General features: G+C 38.7%; 4 protein-coding genes and 1 pseudogene across 7 annotated transcripts; all 5 read left to right on the top strand.

Annotated features, from left to right (window-relative positions):
* The first annotated feature begins 1,223 nt into the window (after positions 1-1,223).
* On the top strand, positions 1,224-3,223 carry LOC125467895 (macrophage migration inhibitory factor homolog). 2 transcript variants are annotated; one of them, XM_048575337.1, is made up of 4 exons: positions 1,224-1,412; positions 2,456-2,656; positions 2,749-2,807; positions 2,942-3,223. In XM_048575337.1, exons 1-3 carry the CDS (start codon positions 1,302-1,304, stop codon positions 2,800-2,802), a joined length of 366 nt encoding a protein of 121 aa, XP_048431294.1. In that variant the 5' UTR covers positions 1,224-1,301; the 3' UTR covers positions 2,803-2,807; positions 2,942-3,223. The 2 variants fall into 2 exon arrangements, with proteins under 2 accessions (XP_048431294.1, XP_048431299.1); XM_048575342.1 differs by lacking the exon at positions 2,749-2,807 and having other exon boundaries at positions 1,231-1,412.
* Positions 3,224-5,315: 2,092 nt separating this feature from the next.
* On the top strand, positions 5,316-6,268 carry LOC125473061 (PRA1 family protein B4-like). Its single transcript, XM_048575332.1, has one exon. The coding sequence runs from the start codon at positions 5,316-5,318 to the stop codon at positions 5,988-5,990; it is 675 nt and encodes a 224-aa protein (XP_048431289.1). The 3' UTR covers positions 5,991-6,268.
* A 1,643-nt stretch (positions 6,269-7,911) lies between these two features.
* On the top strand, positions 7,912-11,007 carry LOC125473058 (probably inactive leucine-rich repeat receptor-like protein kinase IMK2). Its single transcript, XM_048575326.1, has 2 exons — positions 7,912-10,023; positions 10,146-11,007. The coding sequence occupies exons 1-2, from the start codon at positions 8,160-8,162 to the stop codon at positions 10,766-10,768; spliced, it is 2,487 nt and encodes an 828-aa protein (XP_048431283.1). The 5' UTR covers positions 7,912-8,159; the 3' UTR covers positions 10,769-11,007.
* Positions 11,008-12,685: 1,678 nt separating this feature from the next.
* Positions 12,686-15,735, top strand: LOC103962137. 3 transcript variants are annotated; one of them, XM_048575319.1, is made up of 3 exons: positions 12,686-13,663; positions 14,081-14,171; positions 14,286-14,631. In XM_048575319.1, exons 1-2 carry the CDS (start codon positions 12,764-12,766, stop codon positions 14,135-14,137), a joined length of 957 nt encoding a protein of 318 aa, XP_048431276.1. In that variant the 5' UTR covers positions 12,686-12,763; the 3' UTR covers positions 14,138-14,171; positions 14,286-14,631. The 3 variants fall into 3 exon arrangements, 2 of the variants coding, with proteins under 2 accessions (XP_048431276.1, XP_009373082.2); XR_007254976.1 differs by adding an exon at positions 15,252-15,735 and having other exon boundaries at positions 12,687-13,663; positions 14,081-14,437; XM_009374807.3 differs by lacking the exon at positions 14,286-14,631 and adding an exon at positions 15,252-15,735 and having other exon boundaries at positions 12,687-13,663.
* Positions 15,736-23,896: 8,161 nt separating this feature from the next.
* On the top strand, positions 23,897-27,324 carry LOC103962141 (annotated as a pseudogene).
* Positions 27,325-27,402: the final 78 nt, after the last annotated feature.

The following is a 27,402-nucleotide window of genomic DNA, read 5'->3' as shown; positions in this document are numbered from 1 at the left end:
ATTGCAGATAATAGCACAAAAAAACTCGAAAGATACGACAATTGAGTGATGTGCAAAAAGAAAAGATGAAATTCATTGCACCGTTGCTTTTGAATCCGGAAAGTTTACCATTTATGCGTCCCAGCTACATAGCATTCACCACCGGGTGGTGTTAGGCTGGACCATACCATATGCATATTTTAGGGAGAAGTAGTTTTCCTCTCTATGAGGAGGAGGGTTGTACTATTCACATGTTTTGTTACAAACTAGTTAAATTGTACAACGAGAGATGATATACGAATCACATGTAAATTTGGGACAAGTGAGACTAAATATAGCGGATGACGGATATCTTGTTCGAAAGGTTGGAAAAACTTCGGTATGCATGTTTTAGACTTCAGTTTTTTTACTCAAAAACCCACAGAACCTTGACTCAAGTTAGTCCCTATATGTCTATTATGAGTCTGGAAAAATTTCACACCCATTGGACAAACGAGATATTTTTAATGAATTTTATGCTACATGTCGTTTTATGCGTACAACAAGAAGCCCTTTATTATTGAATCTTAAAGTTTCACTAGTAGCTTTCCACTTTCCTCGTATTTGATTTGATGAGTTTAGATTTTCTTGTATGACTCTTTTTTTTAATAATTTATTTACACTCTTCAACTACCACCTTTTTTTTTTTTTTTTTTTTTTTTGTTTCCCTTATGCGCCTCAAATTTTAGGGTGTGACAATTTTGACTGCTAGAATTTCTCCGTATATTAAATTTTAGGGAGGGTGTTGAAAGTATTTCACACTAGATCATGAAGTTTTGTATTGGTTTTTGGAAGATTTTGGACATCTTCACGATTGCTAATTCATTTTGTGTTAGATACTTATATCACTTTGTCCATTGTTCCATTTCTTAGAACTAGCAAGGTTGGTACAGGAATATTCACACGTAGATGATGTCGATTAACACCGCTTTTGGGCCGTATTTCAACCCAAAAAGATACCAAACAAGACTTTAGATTTCTAACCAGTAGGCCCAAAGTTCGGCCCAATTTTACTCAACTGAAGGACTTTTAAACTAAACATGAGAAGGCCCAGAAATGCAAATACAGAGTTGTGCTTTCCCCTCTTATGGGCCGATCACCGGATCTGATGTACTAGAATGGGCCCAAAGAGTGAAAATATTATGCCGGACCCACAAGGGGCATTTTGGATATTATCCTCCCTCCTTACAACAGAACAGGAGAGAGAGTGAGGGTTTTTGTTTACCAACGCATTTGCAGAAAACAGCCAGAGAGTGAGAGAGAAGGTTCGGGAAGACGAAACGATGCCGTGCCTGAACATTTCAGCGAACGTGAACCTGGACGGCGTCGACACCTCCGCCATCCTCTCCGAAGCCACCTCCACCGTCGCCAAGATCATCGGCAAGCCCGAGGCTGTACGGCTTTCTCCCTCTCTCTCTCAGACATTTACAAACCTTTTACTGATATTTTAGAATATTTTTCCTAAACTGTAAATTTCATGTATTTCTGTGTTCATATTTTAAATTAGTTTCATTTATTTTTGATGAATTAAGAGTGTATATGTGAATTAGCTTGGTTTTAGGTACCTATTTGCTAAAACAAAACTAGGGTAAATCGTTTTGGTAATTTTCACTATTTGTTCAGGAATTTCGACTAAGTAATTTTGGGGGATGACTGAGTAATTTCTTTACTTCTAGGATGTATAACTTGAGCATTCAGAAAAATGGTAAAAATTACTTAGCAAGTTGAACTTGTTAGGGATTGTGGATTTTTTTGTTTTGTTTTGGAGAGAATGTAGTTCTTAGGGCTTGTTTTACGATTCGACTCAAACCCCTAAGCTAGATGCTTCACCTACGAGTACCCGACCTCAGAGAGAATAGAACGAATCGCTGGATAAGGGAGCAACTCGAGATAGATGCAATATCCTTTCTCCTGCGCTTTTCACTTCTAATAGAAAGAAAAATGTATTTTCATCTCGCACTAATTCTTATGTTTTGTCGGTCAAATAGCCTTAGGTTTAATGCCTGCCTGTAATCACATAAGAACTTTTCAATTTATCACACTAGAAGTGATTTTGTCCTGCTGTAACCACTCCCAGAAGGAATGTTATAATAGAGTTAGGAAAATGATTTTCGGACAATAGTTTTCTCCTCTGTACAAGCTTGGTTATTTCTGTCCCTTGATTATCCTTTAATTTATTTAATCGAAAGGCCGTAAGCAGGGTGCGTAGGAGGAGAAATAGGGTGTGCGAAAATCACTTCCCTTGAGTTATAGCCTCATAGGCATGCCTTTTGATGATAACTTCAATGTCGTTTATCCCTGAATTAGCTGAGAAAAAAAATTAATGCTCTACTGATATTGGAGGAGAATTGTACATTTTAAGTTCATAGTGACTTTTTGGGGTTAAACTTTTTATCCTGTGGTTGATGGTGATCTTGTCGAATGTGTTGATATGCAGTATGTGATGATTGTGCTGAAGGGATCAGTACCCATATCTTTTGGTGGGACTGAGCAGCCAGCTGCATACGCTGAGTTGGTCTCCATCGGTGGCCTTAATCCTGATGTGAACAAGAAGCTAAGTGCTGCAATTGCCGCAATTCTTGAGACAAAGTTGTCTGTGCCCAAGTCACGATTTTTTCTCAAGTTCTATGACACCAAGGCAAGCCAACATCTCGCCTTTTTAATTTTCCATAGAAAGGGTCATTTGCATATGCATGGCTTCTTCTCATTGCATTCTTCCTGTTTGTTTAGGCCCATCAGAGTCAAGAATATGCACAGTGTTTGCATGCTTTACACCAGAACTAGATCATGTAAATAAATCTTTACTATTTAAAACCTCAAGCACTGCTCCTTTTAGCTTCTCGCAGGAACCAAACTCATGTTTAGTAGCAATTTATTCTACTTGTTCCTATGTTTGATGATTCCGATGTTTGCTATTCTGCAGGGTTCCAACTTTGGATGGAACGGGTCTACCTTTTAGAGTACGTTTTACCATTTGAACAATGTCTCAAGTTCGCCATGAACTTTCAGACAGCTTTATATATAGTGGTGATTTCGTATTATTATCACGGTACTTTGAAATCACAGACGACTTTATTGTCATTTTCCGTATGTATGCTTAAGTAGAACCTAATGGAATGGTTGAAGGCTTGTTGTATTCTCTGTTTGGCATAAGTTGTTTTCATCTGGTACTGATCAATGATGTTATGGAACCCGTAGTTGGCAATCCTGGTGTTATGTTAATCAATTTTATCTGGTGTTTGCATCTGTCCGGGTCTGTTCTATGTCTTAAACTCGAATTTGTTTTCAAAGTCTATATTTGAAATCGGACTTTCTCGATGCAGAATAGGCATAGTTTCTTGCACACCATGCTTGCAATTCATAGAAGCACTATTACCAATCTGTTCTTGATCTAGTCCCCATCTGCGTAACTGCGTTTATACTTTCCCGGAACTCTATCCGTGGTTAATCGGCGGAATTGTTAAATGTTGTGTTTGGAACGTTGGGTTGAAAATCTGTGTAGCTAAACTGCATTTGTTAGCATACTATGCCTGCCTCTGGTATTAGTTAGGATGGTTCTTTCATTTGTTTTACTCAAATGCATGTGCAAATCTTGTGAGTTGTGAGAAAGTGGCATCAAAACCTCCTACCCTTGGTGCTCAACGTCTAACAATTACATTGCACGATGCCAAATGCTGTTATATGGTACACTGTAACGTCGTTGAATAAATTTATTAGTATCGTAAAAAGTTATACTGTATATACACACATTGTCTCTTATACAAGCGATAGTGGGAGAGATGAACCAAATGGAGGACCTCGGATGTTTTCATGAACAAAAACGTACTACCAAATAGCGTGGCTCTAGTCCACCCTTAGACCAGTCCCTCTCTCACCTAGATCGCTAAATTCACACCATATTTGGTGACTGCTTAGATTGAGAATTTATAGTATATATCTAAAATTTAACATGTAAATTCAAAACTGTTAGTTTTTATAAAATATTTCGAATATAGCCAAAATTCCACTTGAATAGACCCAATTGCCCTTAAAATTTACACTAGTTACGTCAAACCCCTTTCAAATCTTGTGTTATTGTTAATGAGGTTTTGGGAATGGTAACCTGGACATACATGAATGTATATTAGTTACAGCCATGGTTGAACATGGAAGACACCGTGAATATACGTTAGCTGCACCATTGCAAAGATGAAAACGCATTCTACTTGTCTATCCTAAGTATAAAATTCGAAGAACTCTACCACAAGTATAAAGTTCAAAGAATAAATTAGATTATTAGAACAGGTGGGAGCCATGGCAGTGGCCATTAAATCAAAAGGATCCAAACGTGTTATAATTGCTGGACTGGGCATGCCTTTCATGCTCAATATCCATCTCTTGATTAAATAGCTAATCTGATTTTGGTGATCCAACTAATATGCAGAATGCCAGGAGAACATTAATGGCAATTTCCATGAAAGTTTATGCAAAATACCAATTGAATCTTACACAAAAACATACATGAATTGTATTTTTGTGTAATTTTCTTCATGATCTTGGTTGTAAGTTTGTCAATTATGAAATGAACTTGAGAATATAATGGGCTCAATTCCATCAAAACAAATACCCTCTTTCTCAAGTTCATCCTCTTTCTATATTTTCGAATTACAACATGGAACCTTAAATTGAAAATGAACGAAAAAGAACGAACAGAAAAAGCACCTTTTTGGTGTGTGGTTTTGTAATTAGGAGGGTATTTTGGTATATTAATGTGAGGTTTTGGGTAGATTAGAGAGTTTATATAAAAATTGACATTTATGAATTTAAGAGCTAACTTTTGATTATAAACGATAAATTTTCATTTAGATTCAAGATGAATGCTTTTAATCAGCTACGAAATTAATGGAAAAAAATAATAATGGTGAATAAATAAATAAAAACAAGAAAACGAGTGGAAGAGAGTTCAACTAAGTTCCTTCTACATCTACGCCGTCCATTTGGATTCTGACGATTTACGCGGCTGAGAGACCCTCAAACGATACAAGTACGACCCTCCGAGCAAACAGCAAGAAGAAGAAAAGCCACCTTTCACCAATCGGGCTGTCAAAATATCTTTGACCTGGTTTTCGTCGTTGACTTTCCGTCGGCGAAACGTAACGACGAAGCAAGCAGAACCTCACAAGTCCTCTAAACTTAGCCCCTCTCCGTCCCCCGTTATTTAACCAAAACCCCCCTAAATTTTTTCCACAAATTCTCCCAAAAAGTTATCTGAGAGATCCGAGACCGAAAATCCAGGTCCACCGACACCAGAACGTAAAATGTCGACTCCGACACCCCCGCCGCTCCTCCCGATTTCTACAACCGCAACAGCCGTCGGCGGCGGCACGGCCCAGTCCCAGGCTCCCATCGCTACCCCGGCCTTCCGCGCCTTCATCAACCACATCTCCGACACCTGCAGCAACGGCCTCGCCCAGCGCCGCCCCTGGTCCGAGCTCCTCGACCGATCCGCCTTCGCCAAGCCAGAATCCTTCTCCGACGCCACCGTCCGCGTTCGCAAGAACTACTCCTACTTCCGCGTCAACTACCTCGCCGTCCTCGCCCTCACCGTCGCTCTTTCCCTCTTCACCCACCCTTTTTCCCTCCTAGTCCTCCTCGGCCTCCTCGCCGCCTGGCTCTTCCTTTACCTCTTCCGCCCCTCCGATCAGCCCCTCGTCATCTTCGGCCGCACGTTCTCGGACACCCAGACCCTCTTGGGCCTCACCGCCCTCTCCGTCTTCGTCGTCTTCCTCACATCCGTCGGATCCGTCCTCATCTCCGCTCTCGTCGTTGGTGCCGCAGTCGTCTTCGCTCACGGCGCCTTTAGGGTTCCCGAGGACCTCTTCCTTGACGAGCAAGAGCCTACCGCCTCCACCGGTTTCCTCTCCTTCCTCAACGGCGCTGCTTCCAATGTCGCTGCCGCCACATCGCCAGCCGTCGTCGCCGCTCGCGGTTGATCTGATCTATCTCCCCACATTGTGATTAGATCGCGATCAAGGTCATGATGGTATAATTAGTTGAATAACCACAAAAAATTAATAAATTTGAAGTTTTTGTTATATAAATATATGTAGGGTGGATTTTATTGACCAATTTGTATGGATCTGTGTACTTTAGTTCTGATTAGATAGCGAATTCATGTTTATTCATGGTTCTTGGTAGATCTATCAATCGAACTTTTGTCCCCTTGTATTTCTTCAGTTGGTTTTGTCAAATACGAATCGTAATTGCTACAGATCATTTCTTTTTGTTCTATCTGCAAATCTGCAATGTGCATCTTCTGGGTTCATCTCTATGAACCGTTGTTCAGACCCGAATGCCTCGGCTAGTTAATTTGTATGAGTGCATGAATGTTAGTATCTTCTACAATGTCTTTGATCTAATCACTAGATTGCAGTCTTTGATACTTTTCCTGTGTTTGAGATTGTTATCAGCTACATTGTTACCATTTCGGTTTTTCTTTTTTTAGGAAGATTGCCGATTAATCTATTATCCATGTAGTCGATAATGTCTTTTTCGATCAAAAATGATGTTTTCATCTGTGTGATAGTCAGCAAACATGCCTCAATCAGGTTTCATTTTGCTTTTGCAAGTATGGATCATGATATATGCAATGCCATTGCTGATACCCGGTCTTGATGATGGGTTAGAATTCGGTTATCATGGAAGCATATCCTCATCCACGATGTGGTTTGGTATTGCTGTGCTTTGAAAAAAAGCTGCTTCTGCTGTGCTGTGAGAATAAGCAGCTGTGAAATAAAGCAGCAAAGTGTTTGGTAAACTTTTTTGTAAAAGTGCTTTTGAAAAAAAAAAATTTCACAAAGCAGCAAAGTGTTTGGTAAACTTTTTTGTAAAAGTGCTTTTGAAAAAAAAAAAAAAAGCAGTATTATAGTGTTTGGTAAACTTTTATGTAAAACAGATGTGAAAAAAAACCATTTTTTCAAAGCTGGGTTTTGCAGCTTCTTGTTTTTTGCTTTTTTTCATCCAAAACTATGAAAAAAAACTGAAGCTGAATGTTTACCAAACACAAAAAACAGCTCCCAGCTTTTTTTTATACCAGTTTTTTTTCAGAATCACCTCAGTACCAAATCAGGTCGAAATCTTTTCGTTCTTGATTTTTATTCCATGGATGCATAATTAGTGTACCATTGTCTTAGCGGTATATGGTTTTTACTGGAACGCTGATGGGGGCGTGGAACGATCGCGTTGTTATCTGTTTGTGCAATGCTAAATCTGGGTTTTCTTCCTCTGCCCTTGTTTGTGTTCTTCTTGTTAAAAGAGGGAGAAGGTAGCATGCTTTTTCTTCCTTTTGATATGTTTATGTCAAGCAGAAGTTTTTGGCTCTTCCAAGTTTACTTTCAACACATTTGATTTGGTTGTTCGGGGCCATGTTAAATAACAATGCTTTTAGAATAAGTAATCTACATTCTACACCGCAGATTGTGTTGTGGAAGAAAATTACAAATGCGATTACCAGACCGTGTGCTTTCAGGATGAAATCCGACTCTGTTATCATCACGCTTTTGACGATGATCAAGGGAACCAGATAGAGTAACTTTCTATAGTTTTCCCAGAAAACAAGTGCGATGCTATAAACATTCATTCATGCTGATGCCATTGCCACCCAAAGGGTAAAAGGAAAAACTTTTAGGGGGCATCATTGATCTCGAGCCAACCTAGGACGTCTGCAAAAGTTTTGTACTTCCACATAGCTCGAGGTTATTATGGTCATTTCGTCATACTTGAAGCATTGGATTGGAATTGGATGCCAAATAATAATATAGCCGTTGGATTCCAGTCAAGTGAAGAGAAGACCCACGTTTTTCAACCCAAGCCGTTATAACTTATACGGTGGAAACCCCACGACACAAAAAAAAAACTAGCCGTTAACTGATAAACAAAACATGAAGAATTGACTCTGTCTCCGACCTCACTTGTTCCCTCACTCAGATATTTCTCCCTCTTTATTTATCTTCCATTTCATTTCTTCACTTGCACAAAAAATAAAAAAGTTCACAACTTGAGCTCAACCCGAAAAAAGCTCACTCCTTTAATCTTCTCTTCGGGTTTCCATTCGCTTGTTTTCTCCAGCATCTTCGAATCTTCCTGGACATTGTGGTCCTTCGATGTTCATGGAAAATAAGTTGTTGTTTGTCATCCATGCCTTCCTCTTTGTTCAGCTATTAATTGTCACTTACCAGCCTGTTTCGGGCCAGCGAGGGAATGATGGAGTGATTGTGACTCAGTCCGATTACCAAGCTCTTCGAGCATTCAAGCGCGAGCTTGTTGATTTCACTGGTGCACTGCGCAGCTGGAATGACAGCGGACATGGAGCTTGCTTGGGCGGGTGGGCAGGGATCAAGTGTGTGAACGGACAGGTCATTGCAATCCAGCTTCCGTGGAAGAGGCTCGGGGGCAGAATCTCGGAAAAGATTGGCCAGCTGCAAGCGCTTCGGAAGCTCAGCCTGCACGACAATGTCGTGGCTGGCCCTGTCCCTTTGTCTCTTGGCTTCCTTCCCAATCTCAGAGGGGTTTACCTCTTCAACAACCGGCTTTCGGGTTCTATCCCGCCTTCGATTGGTAACTGCCCTCTTCTTCAAACTCTTGATTTGAGCAAAAATTCGCTTACAGGTACAATCCCTTCTAGTCTTGCAAATTCTACCAAGCTGTACAGACTTAATCTGAGCTTCAATTCGCTTTCGGGTTTCATCCCAACTAGTCTCACCAAGTCCCCTTCCCTCATCATCCTTGCCCTCCAACACAACAACCTCTCTGGTCCTATTCCAAGCACTTGGGGTGCAGGAAATCGAAATCATAGTTACAAACTTACGATCCTGACCCTTGATAATAATCTGATTTCCGGAACCATTCCAAGTTCTCTGAGCAAAATGGGTTTTCTTGAAGAGATTTATTTGAACAACAACCAGATTTCCGGGACCATTCCCGACGAAATAGGGGAGCTCACAAGGCTCCAGAAGCTAGACTTATCCAACAATGCCATCAATGGCAGCTTCCCTTCTAGCTTCTCCAACCTCTCCTCCCTTGTTTCGTTGAACCTCGAGGGCAACCGCCTCAATAACCAAATCCCGGAAGGCCTGGAAAGGTTGCAGAACCTCTCAGTACTTAACTTGAAGAAAAACAATTTCAGTGGCCACATTCCAGTATCTGTTGGCAATATCTCTGGAATTTACCAACTCGATTTATCCGAAAACAACTTCAGTGGTAAAATTCCTGCTTCACTTTCCAGCCTAGCCAATCTCACTTCCTTCAATGTTTCTCACAACAATCTCTCTGGCCCCGTCCCTTCTCTCCTCTCGAAAAAGTTCAATACTAGCTCTTTTGCGGGCAATCTTCAGCTGTGCGGGTACAGCGCTTCAACTCCGTGTTCTTCTCCCCCGCCTCAGATTCTTCCATCTTCTCCGCCAACAGAGCAGCCTTTGAAGAAAAAACATCACCACAAACTTAGTACGAAGGACAAAATTCTCATAGCGGCGGGTTCCCTCCTGGCGGTTCTGCTTCTACTCTGCTGCATTCTGCTTGTTTGTTTGGTCAGGAAAAGGTCTGCTTCAAAAGGAATGAATGGTACAACGGCTAAGCAAGCCGCTGATGCTGGGATCGCTGCCAAGGCAGTTCCTGGTGGTACCGGAGTTGAATATGGCGGTGAAGCGGGTGGGAAGCTTGTTCATTTTGATGGGCCGTTTGTTTTCACAGCTGACGACCTGCTGTGTGCCACTGCTGAAATAATGGGGAAGAGCACATATGGGACTGCATACAAGGCAACATTAGAGGAAGGAAATGAAGTTGCAGTGAAGAGATTGAGGGAAAAGACAACGAAAGGTCAGAAGGAATTCGAAACTGAAGCTGCAGCAATTGGGAAGATTCGCCACCCGAATCTCTTGGCTCTGAGGGCTTATTACTTGGGACCTAAGGGAGAGAAGCTTCTCGTCTTCGATTACATGTCTAAGGGTAGCCTTGCATCTTTCCTTCATGGTAAGTTGATTCAACTATGCTCATCTATTTCCTTTGATGACATGCCTAAGCGCTTTTAGTTGTCGGAAAGCACCTTTAACCCCTTAACCATCTTATGTTTGTGATGTATATTTCTTATGCAGCTCGAGGGCCAGACACCATCATTGATTGGCCAACAAGGATGAACATAGCGATCGGCATCACTCGTGGACTATGCTACCTCCACAACGACGAGAACATTGTACATGGCAATCTCACATCCAGCAACATTCTACTTGATGAGCAGACCAATGCTCACATTGCAGACTTTGGCCTTTCGCGCCTCATGACTGCGGCCGCCAACACCACTGTGATCGCCACCGCAGGAACTCTCGGCTACAACGCACCTGAGCTCTCAAAGTCCAAGAAGGCCACAACAAAGACTGATGTGTACAGCCTTGGGGTGCTCATACTGGAGCTCCTGACAGGAAAATCCCCCGGGGAACCGATGAACAGCATGGATTTGCCCCAGTGGGTGGCATCAATTGTGAAAGAGGAGTGGACAAATGAAGTTTTTGACTTGGAGCTCGTGAGGGATGTGCAAACCATAGGTGACCTGCTGCTTAACACATTGAAGTTGGCTCTGCATTGTGTGGATCCATCGCCGGCTGCGCGGCCGGAAGCTCAGCAGGTTCTGCAGCAGCTGGAGGAGATTAAGCCTGATCAGGCAACTGGTGGTTCTGCAGCTGAAGGAGGAGCTGAAGTACCCCCACAAGAAGCTGAGTAAAAAAGGGTTTATTACTTTATTTGGGATAAATGTGGGTTTTGTTGTTATCTTATCACTTAATTTGTTCATAGGATTAGGAGGAGGTATAGGCATTAAAATTAAATTATATTCTTTGGTATATGTAAATACAGGATTTAGTTATATTTTTTTATTCTTTTTGTTGGGGATAATAATCTACTCTTTCAAGTTGTGTTTCTGTTAACAAAGCAGAAGAATGAATGTTTTATTATGTTATATTATGAGATTGCTTAACTTTCTTTTATGCAAAAAATAAAATAAATAAAACACATAAATTAAATAGTGACCACGATTACAACCAGTTCTCGTACAATCAAATATATAATGAAATCCAGCCTTGATAATTGCATCTGACAAAAAATTCAGTTCTCTTTACACGTGTCCAGAAAATGTACTCAAAATATTTTGCAATATCCTTGATATCATCAATGAGACGCCAAGGAACAATGCAAGATCCTGTAATAGCATCAATCACCAACTTAGAGTCTCCTTCCACGCAGACTTTCTTGAAACTTCTTCTCGCTAACCAAAATGCATCCCTCAAGGCCAAGCATTCAGCAACACAAATTGAACTTTCACCCAAGGACCTAGCACCAGCAACAATAGGGTCTCCAGTCTCGTTTCTAATGATGAAACTAGCAGCAGCCTTAGAATTCACCACCGTTGCTTACCTTTGATAAGTATATGGTTGTGTGTTTAATTATTTCCAAAATAAATTGAAAAAGTAGAAATTAGTTTCCCTTAGTTTCCCATCTTAGTTTCCCATCTCTAAGAATCTTTAAGAAAATACAACAAATTTGCATAACACGAAAATATTAAAGACTTAGAAGAGAACTTGCACAAACAAACAATTTATAGGAGTTGATTTAGTTTATTACGTAGCAAGCACTCACTTCTAGATATCACTCAAATTCGTCCTTATGGAAAGGTATTAAATTCGAATTTGATCCTAACATGCACAAAACTAGACGAGAGAATGGCACATCATATATGGCTTCGAAAAATTCTACTAAGGACTTGAGAGACTAGATCGCAAGTGAAGAGTTCAATAAAATAACTGCGTGAATCTAATGATAAAGAAGAAAAATTGTGATGAACATAAACCAAACAAAAAATTTCTTCAACTGAAATAAACCCTACATTCCAAAATATGTGTGGGGGCATTTGTGGAGCCAAAAATAATCAAGAGGCGACACGTGGATTTTTGGGTAAAAATGACAAAATTACCCTCGAGACACACCAGGTTTCTTACGCACGAGCAACTGGCAAGTCTTTCTCAACCAAGCCAAAAGTGCCCAAAATAGGTAACAAATTCAAAATTATTTCATCCATCCTCATCTTATATTCCCTACAAGGTATTTACTCCATAACCTTCAAAACATTCCATATAAATTGAGTTAATTGGCCAATTAATGGATTTATTACCTAGTTAATCCATTAATTGCCAAATAACTCACCCATTACACCCCAAAAAGCACCCAAAGGCCGGCCACTCTCTTTCCCAAAGAGGGCCGGCCATGCTCTATAAATTGGACCCCATTTTCTCTAAAAAACTAAGTTACACATTCTTGCAAAACTCCCAAAAACTCTCCAAACATTTTTCTCTCTAAATTATAACTGACATTGGAGGTTCTTCGGCCAAAGCCCCTATTCATTGTGGGCACGTGAGACTTTTGGCCTTGACCAAGTATGTTGATTGTTTTGTAGGTGCAATTTTGTCAAAAAAGGAGAAGGCGAAAATTTGCATCTACAATATGTTTCTCTAATTTTAATCTAAAAAATCCATGTAATTTGAAAAATTATTCTGAAAATCAAGTAAAAAACCCTTTTTACATTTTTTGTAGGGTAAAAAATAAAATAAAACATCTACAAATAAACCAGTCAGTGAGCTACCAACTGCCATTTAATTCATTTCTGTTTCGCGCACTCTTGATTCTCTCTCCTCTCTCTCTTTGTGTCTGCTAATCTGGTCATGCGATGGAAGACCATTCCCTAGACAAGGTAGCGATGTCAGGCCCAGCCCTGGCCTCCACGATCCAACGCTTCTCCACCTCCCCAGGCTCCGTCGACGGCCTGATCTTCGGCCATGTCAGCCACATCCCCCCTACTCTTACCGACGACTCTCCCAATTCCACCTCCTCCGCCACTCTCATCGCCACAGTCACCGCCTTCTTCTGCTCCGGCTCCACCCTCTCCTTCTACAACTCCTCCGGCCGGGTCGACCCCCTCTCCCTCCGCCGCCTCGTCCAAGCCCAGCAGGCCCAATCCCCCTCCTCCCACCTCCTCGGCTGGTTCTCTGGCCGCCGTAGAACCCACCTCCGCCCCTCCCTCCGAGAATTCTCAGTCTCCAACTCTCTCTCCTCCAACCCCACTCTCAACTTCCCAATTCAAAACCCTCCCGAGAGCTCCGCCGCCGCCCCAACTCTCACCCCCTCCCTCTTTCTCCTCTTCGCTTCTCCGGTCACCGATCAGACCATCCACACTCACGAGTACCGTGCCTATCAGTTCCGGCCATCCAAGCACTCCTTCGAGCCGAAATCGATCCAGATCGTCAACATTGGGCCCGCGTTCCGAGCCCATTACGGGAATTTCAACCCTAGCTCGCCGTTCCCAATTTTGCCCTGCGAGCTTAGGGTTTCGCCGATGAATGTCGACAGGGGAGAGGAGAGCTTAGATCAACTCAAGCAGCACAACAAGGATCAGAGCGAACTTGATATGTGCAGTGAGGGTTTGGATGTTGGAAGCCTCAGTAGGCTGATGGGTTCGGAGGCCGCGAATTACACCGCCGGCGTCGAGGACTTGTATGAGAAAATGCTTGTCAAGATTGAAACTTTGACCAGGCTCGTTGAGCAGAGCTCTGCCAAGGTTCTTGAGCAGGTGAGCACTTGCTGAATTTAGTAAAATTTTCGGAGAATTCCATGTGAATTTTGTTGGGATTTTGTCAATGTTGTCAAACAATCATGATATGTCATTTACAATATCGAGTTTGTGTGCAATGATTGCCTTTTTGTTTACTGAATATGGTAAATTTTTGGAGAATTGCAAGTAAATTGTGGATGGGATTTTGTCAGTGCAGTCAATTAATAATGAATTTGTCATTTGAAATATTGAGTTTGTATGCTACGATTGCCTTTACTGAAATTAGTAAGTTTTCGAGAATTTTGTGTGAGACTTGATGGAATTTTGTCAATGCCGTCAAATAATCATTAATTTTCAATGTTAGTGATGTCAATTGTGTGCTTTGCATCCCATATTAGGAAGTTGTTAACTCATTCTTTTGGAAAATCTTGGCAGGAAAATCACAATAGAAAGCTAAGGTACAAAGCTGCTAGGTCTGCTGGGTTGGAGTAATTGCGCAATTCTAGCTGGTGGCATTTTCTGGGTGGTGAGTTTGGTTAATTTTCTTTTTCCGGCCAGTTTATTTTAATTCCTATATTCATACAGTTTGAATACATGATATTTTACTTTAGTTTCCAATAAAAAGAATCAAGTATTGTAGGCAGACACCAAAAGCCATAAGACTTGGTCAAATAGCGACCGCCTTAACGCAAAGCATACGCTTTCGCGTGAAAGGCTTACACCTGATGGGAAACTCTCGAACCCCTGTACGCCTGGTTGAAAATTCATAGGCGCCTTAATTCTCTCATTGAGGTGGGTTTTTTATTTTAAACCTTAAAATAGATTATAGTGGTGTTGTTCACAACTGTGAGATCGTGGAAAGAGAGAGATTGTGTCAGAGTCCCTTGCCATTTAATGTGGAGTATATCAAATGTGACATCAATCTATACAAGCCCCTTTGGTTCCAATAGGCTTGAATTCTATACACAGCTTAACATTTGCATATATGACCAATACTCTCATGTTTTGTATTGTCTCCTGAATCTGTTTTTGTTTTTGCTTCTTCGACATCGTTTTGTGTTCCTTGTTTTACATAGTGATCTTGCAGTATTTCCGTTTGAATTTAATCTTCTTACTAAAGTCCAGATTCTAGTCCCTCTTAGAGTTCTTTTCTGGTAGCTGAGCTTGTCCACGTCCTTTAGCACCAAATATCATCTGTCTAGGGCGACTTTTTCTAGATTCTCTCGAATCTGCCTTGTATGCTGTACACTACATTTGACGATTTCTTTTGTGAGACATGCATTCAGATGCACTGTGGCTATGCTAACTTGCTCTTGCCCAGTATGCACCCTCTGTGAAAATTTGACCCCTTTTCATTAATCTTCGTCTTTTAATGCTTGTATAAAATTTTTGGTTTCTCTTATAAGGTGACCCTCATTCTCTTTTCTACGATGATAACTAATAATTTCCCTTGTGTGGAATCGCATAGTATTTTGAGTGTATTCCTGATTTTCGTTTGGAATCAGTGAATATCGTTCATGGTAAAGATTAAGTTTATCCTAGACGCATGTTGTGCTTTCTAAGTTTCACTTTGCGTTGGTTTTTCTGTTGGAATCACTGGATACAGGAGAATGCCCAACTTGGTGGGTGTGCTAGCTGATGTATGTAAGATTTAGCAGCCATGGCATTGCTTTTTGATGAATCATACGGTCAACGACTTCCTGAGATGAAAATCTGTAGGAAGCATGGAAGTGTTTATGTAGTCATATGGTTGGCATGTTTTGGTGGTAGTTGAAGATGTCCTTTTGTACTCGTATGCTTTTGCCGTATCAAGTCCCGTGTATTATCCATTTATCCATGCGTTTGTTAAAATCACTCCGCTTTATAAAAGGATGATGAAGGCAAATGGATTTGCGGTGTTTTTATCTTTTCTTCTTCGACCGTGGCCCAGGGCAATTGCTAGCTTAGCCCTAGGGTCTAGGTCACGCAACTGAACGCCATAGACACAAGAAGATACACCTTCGGTTGTAGGGCAGAATTTATCCTTCAATGAGGCGATGTTGAATTTGTAGGAACTCTTTTGTCCAATTAATTTTCTTCTGTTTTGTGAAGTGTTGTTACGTGATAATTTCCTACTCACGAACTTGTGTGTCGTGTGGACAACTAACCCAAAGCATTGCTCTTGTTACGTTATGATGCCATCTTATAAAAAAATTCGAAAAAAAGAGTAACGCAACAAACAAAGAGTTGTATGAACGATATTATTAACTTATAACGGAGCAGTTGCAAAGAAGAGCAGCGTGCCCGTTGCAAGAAAGTTATATTTGGGAGCACTAAAACCGGAGACAAGTTGCTACATACAAATGTAGGACATAGTAGGTGATCTCTCCTCATTCACATTTTCGGTCCTCTTGATATGAGAATCTCCCCTCAAGCGGTCCTATGTTCGACTATTATGCTCCGCTCCCGTCTTAGTTTCGTGTTAGTTTAGATGTTAAAATGGTGAAACAAAAGTCTTAGCCATAAAAAGGAGCACGTCTTTCGTTACATATGGATAGGTAGGTACCACAAGTTTTGGCGAAGATTTATTAACATTTTGACTGAAATTGATATGTAACCTAGCTGAAACAAGTTAATTGAACTCCAAGTAATTAATGACCAAACGGGCTGGTTGAGCGTCATATTCTCGAGGATGAATTTCATTGAATCACAAGTACAGTGAAAAATATATATAAAGATTGATTGATTGGGTAGAATTCTCAACGAAATTCATTTCGTTGGGGAGTATTAATTTCAATTACAAATACAATGAAATGTGAATTGAACTTGGAAGCATGTTATGCAGTAGTATGTGTTGATTTGAATGAGGTGAGTCGAGAATGCAAAGTCATCAAGGGCAGGTTGAATGGCCTCAAATTATGAATGCCCCAAGAAGCTCTCAGAAGACTCTTCTTGCATATTTTCAGGCGATATGAAAGCAACATATTGTTATTCCAATCTTCATCCAAACTGTAGAAGATTGGTTTTTCTGAAATTACCCTTTTCCTTGGTAAATTCCAAAATGTCTCTTATTGGTCTTGTTTTCTGAAAGTGACCAGATTGAGGTAATATCCTCCCCATAGATATGGTCAGCGGTGCCCTACTTCTGCTAGAGAAAGACTGAAATTTAGGAAAAAATTACAGTAAGACTCGCATCTGAATGAGGCTGAGTAAGTAGGGCACCGCTGACCATATCTATGGGGAGGATATTACCTCCATCTGGTCACTTTCAGAAAACAAGACCAATCAGAGACATTTTGGAATTTACCAAGGAAAAGGGTAATTTCAGAAAAACCAATCTTCTACAGTTTGGATGAAGATTGGAATAACAATATGTTGCTTTCATATCGCCTGAAAATATGCAAGAAGAGTCTTCTGAGAGCTTCTTGGGGCATTCATAATTTGAGGTCATTCAACCTGCCCTTGATGACTTTGCATTCTCGACTCACCTCATTCAAATCAACACATACTACTGCATAACATGCTTCCAAGTTCAATTCACATTTCATTGTATTTGTAATTGAAATCCCTGATTTCGTTTAGCAAGCTAGAGTTGTGACCACATTTAGGGTTGTTCGGATATAGATTATGCAACTGTCAAATATGAGCTTATTTAGATATATATTTAAATGGGTAAAGCCTAACTCTAAATGGAGGACCGAGTAGTATTTATCTTTCAGTGTGGCCTCGAACAAGGCTTGCAGCGCATCATGTTTCGCTTGTTCGGGTTTGACTTGCAATCATCCTTCCTTCACCGCTCACCTAATCAGATCTCGTCAACATGTTTTCACTGTCGTACAAGCCTTGAGAAAAGATAGTGCAACTTCTGCACCACTCCCCATAGGCCCTTTCCATCAGTGGAAACTAAGACTTCAAGCTCGGGCATCCGCAATCAGGCTGATATGCACACCCATCAGAGTGATTTGGTACAACTTCCTGAAGATAATGCCCCTTGGGTGTATTATCCTCTACAAAGCCTAGAATTAGCCTGTATCCGCAGCAAGAGTCGATCCTCTTTATGTAGTACTTGCCACTTCTAACAAATTGATTAAATCTTCTTGCTCGTGACACTTGACTTGTCACAAAATCTAATGACATGGCAGAATCCACCGTGCCATTGCATATCAAGGACATTATGGGTGGGCTATCAGAGACTAGACTAAGCTTTGTGCTTTGATACAGAATGCCACCATCGTACAAAGTTTGTCGTGAATCTGTTGCCATAACGATTGCATGTTGCAATATAATAATAAAGCAAGTGGTGCCTTTCACAAAAGGCGAGGGTTCCTATTGAAAACATGTCATTATTTTGATCAAGCAACATCACAACAAAATTTACAAACTCAAATTGATGTTTCCAAAGCCTGGAAAAGTTTTTGGGTATAGGCCTTTGGAAAATTTAACCAAATAAACTTTTTCAGGCTTCGGAAAGATCAATTTGAGTTTGTAAATTTTGTCGTGATGTTGCTTGATCAAAATCATGCCATGTTTTCAACAGGAATCATCGCTTTCTGTGAAAGACACCACTTGCTTTATTATTATATTGCACCATACAATTGTTATGGCAACAGATTCACGACAAACTTTGTACGACGGTGGCATTCTGTATCAAACCACAAAGCTTAGTCTAGTCTCTAATAGCCCACCCACAATGTCCTTAAGATGCAATGGCATGGTGAATTCTGCCATGACATTAGATTTTGTGACGAGTCAAGCATCACGAGCAAGAAGATTTAATCAAATTGTTAGAAATGGCAAGTACTACATGAAGAGGGTCGACTCTTACTGCGGATACGGGCTAATTCTAGGCTATGTAGAGGATAATACACCCAATGGGCATTACCTTCAGGGAGTTGTTGTACCAAATCACTCTGATGGGTGTGCATATCAGCATCAGAGTGCATATCAGCCTAATTGCGAATGCCCAACAGAGAGCTTGAAGTCTTAAGTTTTCACTAATGGAAAGGGCCTATGACATGGGGAGTGGTGCAAAAGTTGCATTATCTTTCCTCATAGGCTTACACGACAGTGAAAACATGTTGACGAGATTTGATGAGGAGAGCCGTGAAAGAAGGCTGGAAGGACGATTGCAAGTCGAATCCAAACAAGCAGAAAATGATGCGCTGCAAGCCTTGTTCGAGGCCGCAATGAAAGATAAATACTCGGGTCTCCATTCAGAGGTAGGCCTTTATAACCTCTATATATATATATATATATATATATATATATATATATCTAAATAAGCTCATATTTGACAGTTTGCATAATCTATATCTGAACACCCCTATTTTTATGTGATAGATTTACATATTACTGCAAACGCCACCAACACTGTCATACATCACAACAAAATTTACAAACTCAAGGTATAGGTCTAGGTCTTTAGAAAATTGTGACATTGTAAACAAATAAACTTAACAATGGAGAAATATTTAATCCAAATAGAGGGAATCGTCAAATTATGAACAATATCATTAAAATCATGAGTGGCTAACAGATAATGACAACTGAGGCAGACATGTTCACCAAGCAAAAATAAGCATATTAAGGCAGAAATTTTGATTTAAGTAGTCTGGGAACATATAAAGTGTCAAAGAAACCTCATAGCTGAAAAAATTTGGTCAAAATTTTGGGTTCGTGAATTAAAAGATTTAAAAGTAGCAAAGAGAACAAACAAGAAATGAAAAGAAATAAAAATACTCAGAGCGAATATATCAATGAACTACTGAGGGCTGGATTAGTATTGATGTGCTTTGAAAAAAAAAATTACTTCTGCTGTATTATAAGAATAAGCAGTTATGAAAATGAGTAGTTATGAAATAAAGCAGCAGAGTTTAGTAAACTTTTATTGTAAAAGTACTTTTATAAAAAAAATGTAATATTATAATGTTTGGTAAACTTTTATGTAAAACAGATGTAAGAAAAAATCAGTTTTTCAAAGCTTGCAGTTTCTTATTTTTGGCTTTTTTCATTAAAAAAGTTGAAACTGAATATTTACCAAACACAAAAACTGTTTTTTTATACTAATTCCCCGAGAGCCTAAGCATGGAGGAAGGTTTTTCTGTATTTCTCGGACCTTCTCACGCATGCGTGCCTCCTCCATTGCAGCTTTTCCTTTATCTGGCAAATTAACGCTTCTCAATAAAGTAAAAACATAAAATATTTCCAGTGAAAACACATATGCAACAATAATTCACCAGGTTTCTTTGCAGACTTCCCAGTTCCCATTTTACCACTGGAAATCAAGCCTTCAGGGGTATGAAAAATCTGAAACAATACAAGTGGAAACAAATTTCAGATAAACTACCAAACATAGTAAAATTGACCTGGTTCAGAAGGCACCGAAAACTGCGCTACGTTCTGCGGCTGATGAGATTGTTTTTATTATTCATCTCACCGGGGTCTTCATTTGGTGAAGGTACTGCCCCATCGGGAGATCCTTCTTTTCACCTGATATCAGAACACCACAACGGCTTGGTCAAGGGTTGGAATCATGGTGCGGCTTTTATCAAAGTATAAGACCCACCCAAATGGGTCAATCTGGCTGCTGGCTGGGTGCCGTCGGCTGTGTCTTTCTGGCTGTTGAGCGGTGCGCCGGGGGCTGACAGGGTGAGAGAAGTGAGAAGTGAGAAAAGAGAGGCTACGGGAGAGGATGAGGGTGAGGAGGAAGGCTACGGGAAAAGAAGGCAGCGGCAGAGAAGATGGAAAGAAGATGATAAAATTTTAGGGTTTATTCTATGATTTGGTTGGTATAAATAGGGCACACATTCTATTTTACTTCTTACATATTTTTGTTAATTTTTGTCCGTTGATCTTTTTCAATTTATCAGATCCAACAGCTGAAAATTAAAAGGATGTGTGAGAAGTAATAAAGGGTATATGGATATCATATCCCTATAAATATTGAAAAAGATAAGGGACATTTTTGTCTTAAAATTTTAATCTAAAATATACCTATTCTTAAATATATCAATTTGTTATATGTAAAATGTATCATTTTTTCAATATAAAATGTGCAAATTCTTCATATAAAATGTATCTAATTTTTTAATATAAAATCCATTCAAATTTTTTTAATCTATTTTTAAACTTATATGAATCCATTCTTTTTCATTGATTTGAGGATATAATTATGTCAAATTTAATAGAAGAAATTTATTAATGTTATTAAGCTTAATATCTTTCTTTTTGGTTGTTCTATGTTTTGAAGAATGTAACCATGTTTTGTACAATAATTTTTTTTGTTAAGTTTGATGAATGTACTCATATTTACATAGACACACACAATATAATAGAGAGTATAATTTATATTTTATTATTTTTAATCCCATAAATTATGGGTTATATTTAAAATCCCATTAATATAAACAAATACAAATTTCAATTTTTAATTTTTAATTTTTAATTTGAAAAATATAGTAACTTACACTATTACATTAATGTCAGAGATTTCGATCAAAAACTAAAAATAGATAAGTTTTCAATTAAAGAATATTAATAGCTAGAAACTGCATTCAAAGCGTCCCAAAAAATATTTCAGAAATTTCAAGAAAAATGATACTAGTCGCATCTTCTATACTGAAACGAGAGGAACACGCCAAAAAAAAAGTTAGAAACATTTTTTCAAAAAATGGAAATCAAAGTTGTTTGAAATTTGAAACAAAAGAAAAGAAGGATCGGAATTGGAACGTCACCGTTGATAAGATCGAGCTTCTTGCGGCTGATTTTGGAGTGCATTGTAGCAGCCTCCCTTCGGGAGTTCACCATTTGTAAAGAAAATCATAAAACTCCAAAGAAATGTCAGTTGCCAAGAGAAATATGGCAAGAAAAATCACAAATCCAAATAAAAATAAAAATAAAATAAACAAGAAAAATCGAGAGACGAGTTTTCTTCGGTGCGCCAATATATTCATACAAAAAGTTTTGTCGGGATTAACACTACTTAATATGTTGAAAGGTAAAATCAGAGAAACTAAATTTGTAAATTAAATAACATAAAAGTTGACACGTGTTATTTCTTATTAATAATACATAATTTAATTTGTAAATTTATGTACCAAGCATTACTCCTTAAACACCTCACTAGTCACAATTAAAAATTGTCTCAATAATTCCAGGTTTACCGTTGCTTTTGTTAAATCCACCCCACCCTCCAAAAACAAAAAATGGCACAACCATTCACCTCACTACCATACCCTCACCGGTGACTCTATCGTGTCATCTCCAGTCAAACGAAGGCCAAATTACTGCCTTGACATTATTCCTAATACAATTCAAATCTTAATATTACGGTCTAGTTTTATTTCTTTTCATTTATAAGTGAGAGATCTTAAGTTCGATTATCGTCAAAGGAGAGCTTGAATCACATTATTGCTAGCTCATTGTGAGATTAAAGTCACCCCTCCCTTTGGTGGAGATAATATTGTTTGTTTAGAAAAGGAAAAAAAAAAACACTCGATCTGAGAACTATACCAAGTTCAATTCGGAATTCCCAAGTAAAGATATGAATAGTATTCAAAATAAGTACAAGAAGTTGTTACTGGTTATTTAATACCTCAACAAAAATTTGGTGCATAAATTTAGTATACGCAGCATCACCCTTTTGTAAAAGAAGCTGTTATTGGTTGAAATTTTTTTACTAGTAATTTGGAAGCATTTCTCAAGTCTACATTTTCCTTTTCTATTTTGGTTCTTAATCCAAAACCATAAACTTGGCTATTTAACATTTAACAAGTAACTTGTAGTTTGATTGATTAAGAGCATTTGCCTTTACACTCCGGTTTTTCGTTTGAATCTTCCTTGCCTTTGCATTTCATGCATTTACTGTAGCTTACTCTATTATTTATATAAAAATAAAAAATAAAAACTGTTTTTTCTTTGGTTTCGCAAAAAGACAAAAACATAAACAAACTTTTGAAATTTCTTCTTTGGATGAAAAGTTCAACTCTTTCTTTTCCTTGAGGAACTTTCTTAGTGCTAATCACCGCAAACTTCATGATGCGGTTTGGTACAGTCAAGAACTCCTACCTCGTATTCCCAAATTTATTATTTCTTGGTGCTTTCACCACAAACTTCATGATGTTATTTATACCATCTTAGGTGACATCTGATGTGGACAGCCATATTATTTAAAAAATTTGCAAAACCCAAAGAAATGAAGGAGAAAAACTCCTCGTATACAATAATTATCATTTAATTAACTAGTTTTATTTAATTATTAGTTTATTAAATAATGAACTAAATTTAAAATTTTGATTAATTCAAATGATGTGGTTGTGCACATCAAATGTCATCTAAGATGGTATGAAAATGTGGTACAAAAACATAGTATGCATAATATTACTCTATTGATTATAACATGTCAACTCATAACACAACGATAGTAATTTCTACACATTTTTTTATTTTATAGTTGTCAGATTATTAATTTAAAGGAATCAACGATGAGAATTAAACACAAGTATGTAACAGTTGAAAAAATATGAAAATTACTTCTCTTGTAAATGTATTATTTTTTCTTTGGTTTCGGAAAAAGACAAAAACAAATCAAACTTTCAATCTTTGGATGAAAAGTTGAACTGTTTCTTCTCCTGGACGAATTTTGTTGGTGCGTCACCGCAAACTTCATGGTGCGGTCTGACACTCCTACTTGGTATTCTCAATTATTATATTCATTATCTGATAAGTTTATTGATTATAACATGTGAACTCATGGTATCATGTTTTAAGTGTTTGTTTAAGTTTACTGATTTTTACCTATTTTTTTGTTAATTTGTAACCATCAGATTCAATAATTGCAACAAACTCAACGGTGAAGATTAAATAAGAATGTGTAAGAGATTGAAAAAACATGAAAATCACTCCTTGTTTAAAACTATTTTAATAGATAAAACACTTCATCTCTTAAACGTTCTTTTGAGACATGCTTATATAATTTTAAAACACTTTCTTGTAAACGTCTTTTCGAGCCCTGTCGTACATGCTTGTACTAGTGAAATCATAATCAAATACAGGGTTTTGCATTAAATTGAATGCCTAATAAACTAGCTTCATATTAGAGCACTAACCGCAGCTACCATTATAAAGGCAACAGAAAAGGCAAAAAAAAAGACTTCGTGAGTAAGAAACCGAAAGGTCAATTGCGTGTACGACTGTTATGTGTAGAAGCAGGGCCTACAAATCAACCCGTGAGCTGTCCATGTCATCAACTTGACATTATGTCTTTTCGGGACCATCTCTCAGTACCTTCGGCCCCAAGTCAGTCTGACGCCATGGCTTAGTTGTTATTATCGGCTCCCATAAAACCCACTAGCCGAAAACGGAGAAAACCCCAGCTCCTCCAAAACGTCTCGAAACCTTGCTGAAGGGGCAAAAGCCAGTTCGCACCTAAACCCTACATAAACCCTTTCCGAATTTTCAACTAATTAGGTCGAAAAGGTCATATATTTCTGCATATTCGACATCTGAAGGAAGAGTTCGGAAACCGACACAGATAAAAAGGAAGAAGAAAGCAGGCAGATTTCTGGACTTGCATGGAGTCCGAGGCTTCGGGCGGGTGAGTTCTTTAGTTTTTATTTGTTTTTTTTTTCTGGGGTTTTCCGTGTGATTCATTTCCTTGGAGAAATCGAAGTTTTGGGAAATTTTGGAAGTCTTTCCCTGCTTGGTATTTGGTCCTGGCATCGCTTAAAACGATTATGACCGCGGTTGAAGAAAATTGGAGTTCCGTTATAAATCAACTGATAATACAAGGAGTAGCCAACCTCTTACAAGAGCGTCTCTAATGAACTGCTTTATACGAGTCTGAAAAAAGTGGTGGATATAGTTCAATTTAAAGCACTGATATGGCTCTAAAAAAAATCTCTTAATAAGCAGCTATATATCTTTCGGTCTCTATATGAGTTATATATTTATTTATGTAAAAATTTGATTATACCGATAAATTTATTTTTGTTTTAACTTATAAGTTAATTTTTGAACGTGTTATCTTACATTTTTCTTATGAAGTTTTCAACCTAAAAAATTCAAATTTTGAAGACGTTAGATTTTATCACTTCATGCACTGTTGGTTAAATTCTCTTATCTCAATATCATCTATTCATTTATTTTTATAAAATTAGACAAGATAAGATTTCGTTTCATAACAACTTTTGAATTTGATTGTTTATGCTTTCAAATAACAAAATTACAGTTTACAATTTAAGAACAGAATTGTAATCTCTTTACAATTTTAGTATGTTGTTTATTTATGCTTTCCGTTCAGGTCTCTGAATTACCAATGTTAAATTTCATCACTTTTTTTTATGAACTTTTCAATCTCGAAAATGAACACAAAACACAATATTTTTTTTCATTAATCAATAACACAAAATTTATTTATGTTTTCTTAATTAAACAAACGGTTAAACAATAAATTCTTAAAATCATGTTTTGGAATTAAAAATAGAGCTCACCCATCTCTAAACTAAAAAACAGAAAGAAAAAAAAGGAAAAAAAGAAAAAAAGGACTGGCCCCTCAATTTAGTGTGTGTCCTTGCTTTTCGAAACTAGATGTAGCCTCATTTTCGGCTCACTGTGAAATTCATTAGAGCTACAAATGTAGTAACCTTGAGAAGGATAAAATCTCAATTGGGGATGTTTAAACCATTTCAAGCCAATATGTGGACAACACAAATAGGATGACGTGAAGCATGTTGTCGCTGAGCTCACACATGACCCAATATACTCTGATACCATGACGAAGTTTCATCTACTCTTCATATTACCAATTAGTTTTACGATGGAATTCTAACTTTCTTCGTGTACAAGTGCGATGGTTATTCAGGAGTGCTTCCTGAAAGAGCATTTGGGTTTTTCATAAAAAGTTTTATATGTTTATAATAAAAGCACTTGCAGCAAAAGTTCTTAAAAGCACTTTTAATAAAGTCTGCAATATGTTTCTAATGGACGCACTTTTAGCAGACACACTTACGAGTAGAAATGCTTCCTATCAAAGCAATCCCAATCCCCAAACGAGAGGTGCCTAGAAATTAATTTGTTCGTGCTGATTGTTTGAAGGCTGAAACTAGCTTTGAAAATGGTTTAACGTTTCAGGGAAAGGAAATTGCGGAAGAGGCGCAACGGGTGCGATTCGATAGAGGACACACTGTCCAAGTGGAAGAACTACAATGAGAGGCTTGATTTTGGAAAAGATGTAGGGAAGAAGACTCGAGGGCTCCGGCGAAGGGCTCCAGAAAAGGGTGCATGAGAGGAAAAGGAGGGCCGGAGAATTCAGATTGTGTATTTAGGGGTGTTAGGCAGAGGACTTGGGGAAAATGGGTGGCGGAAATTCGAGAACCAATTCGAGCTAGAACCGGTTCTGTACCTAAGAAGAAGAATATGCGTCTTTGGCTTGGTACTTTCCCTACAGCCTATGAAGCTGCTCTTGCTTATGACAAAGCTGCTAGAGCAATGTATGGTGCTTTGGCCCGGCTCAACTTCCCCGACAATGCTGTGGACTCGAAGGACTACTACTCTAATTCTGTGTCATCTAAAACACCATCGTCGCATGAGTCCTCATTGACGTACAATAATGCGGATGAGGCAGAGGGAAGATCAGCTTTCTTTGAGGATTGTGTAGCCAAAGAGCAAAAGCAGGAAACGGATTGTTCTGTGTCAGAGGAATTACATGTTTTACGTGCTACCTCAAGAGAACCAAAAGCTGTGAAATGCGAATACGAAACTGAACGTGAGCTTGTTAAGAACGATGATGTTTTTCAGACCGGGAGCTATGGAAGCTTCGATCATTGGGGAGATTACTTGCCTAATGAGCCCCCAGTTGTGAATTTTGATCCGGTATTTGATCGGAAACCTTGTAACGATTTGGATGCTTTGGAGATACTTTTGAGGTCCAATTATGATTACTTAACTGAGGTTGTAGATGGGGAATGCAATCGGAGAAACAGTTGCAAGCCTTCAAATGATGTCAAAGTTGAGACACCGGCAATGAGGGAAGCCGCGGAGAAACCATTTCCGGTGATTCTGGAATCCGGAAGTCACAATGGGTTAGATGAGAAGTACAACTACATGCATGGTGAGCAAATAAACGCGGCCGAAAATCTTGTAACCAATTTTGAGCCTCCTGAGGATGTTGAAATGAAGTTATCGATGACGGATCAAGAATTGCAGGAGGATTTGCAGAAACGACGAGATTAAATGGCCATAATCACGATGGCTTCATACATAGTTATGCTTGTTTAGATGATTTAGATGTGGCATACAGTCCGATATATGGCATTAATCCTTGGAATGATATCGGAATCCAGAAAGAGCTCGATGACAGACTTGACTACGTGCATAACTGGCCTGCAGAGGAAACCTATGGCATTGATGCTGCTGAGGACCAACAATGGGGGAGGACGCATAATCTCCCTATTCAGTTGCAGACACAACCACATCTCGACATACCTGGAAGCTCGAATCACGCAGAGTACGCACGTTTAGGCGTGGATTTCGATTCAGTTTTATTTCGACAGAGTTACGATTCTGGTGAAATGGAAGATCAGGGGCCGCCTAAATGATTCATGGTTCCCTTACTCTTAATTGAGATTGTTATTTGGATTAAATCGGATATTTTAGCTGCATCTTTAACCCAAAAAATAATGAAATCTATATATTCCCTTCCATTTCAGAACCTTTGATGTCGTTTTGTAAACACTTGTAGGCGTTTTATAATATCATATGTTACTGCCACTAAAAATAGT

The sequence above is a fragment of a genome, unplaced genomic scaffold (assembly GCF_019419815.1).
Source record: "Pyrus x bretschneideri cultivar Hongxiangsu unplaced genomic scaffold, Pyrus_bretschneideri_v1 Contig11, whole genome shotgun sequence".
In the NCBI taxonomy this organism is placed as follows: domain Eukaryota; kingdom Viridiplantae; phylum Streptophyta; class Magnoliopsida; order Rosales; family Rosaceae; genus Pyrus; species Pyrus x bretschneideri.
Note: the sequence above shows the minus strand (reverse complement) of the source record. Positions and strands in the feature narration are given on the sequence as shown.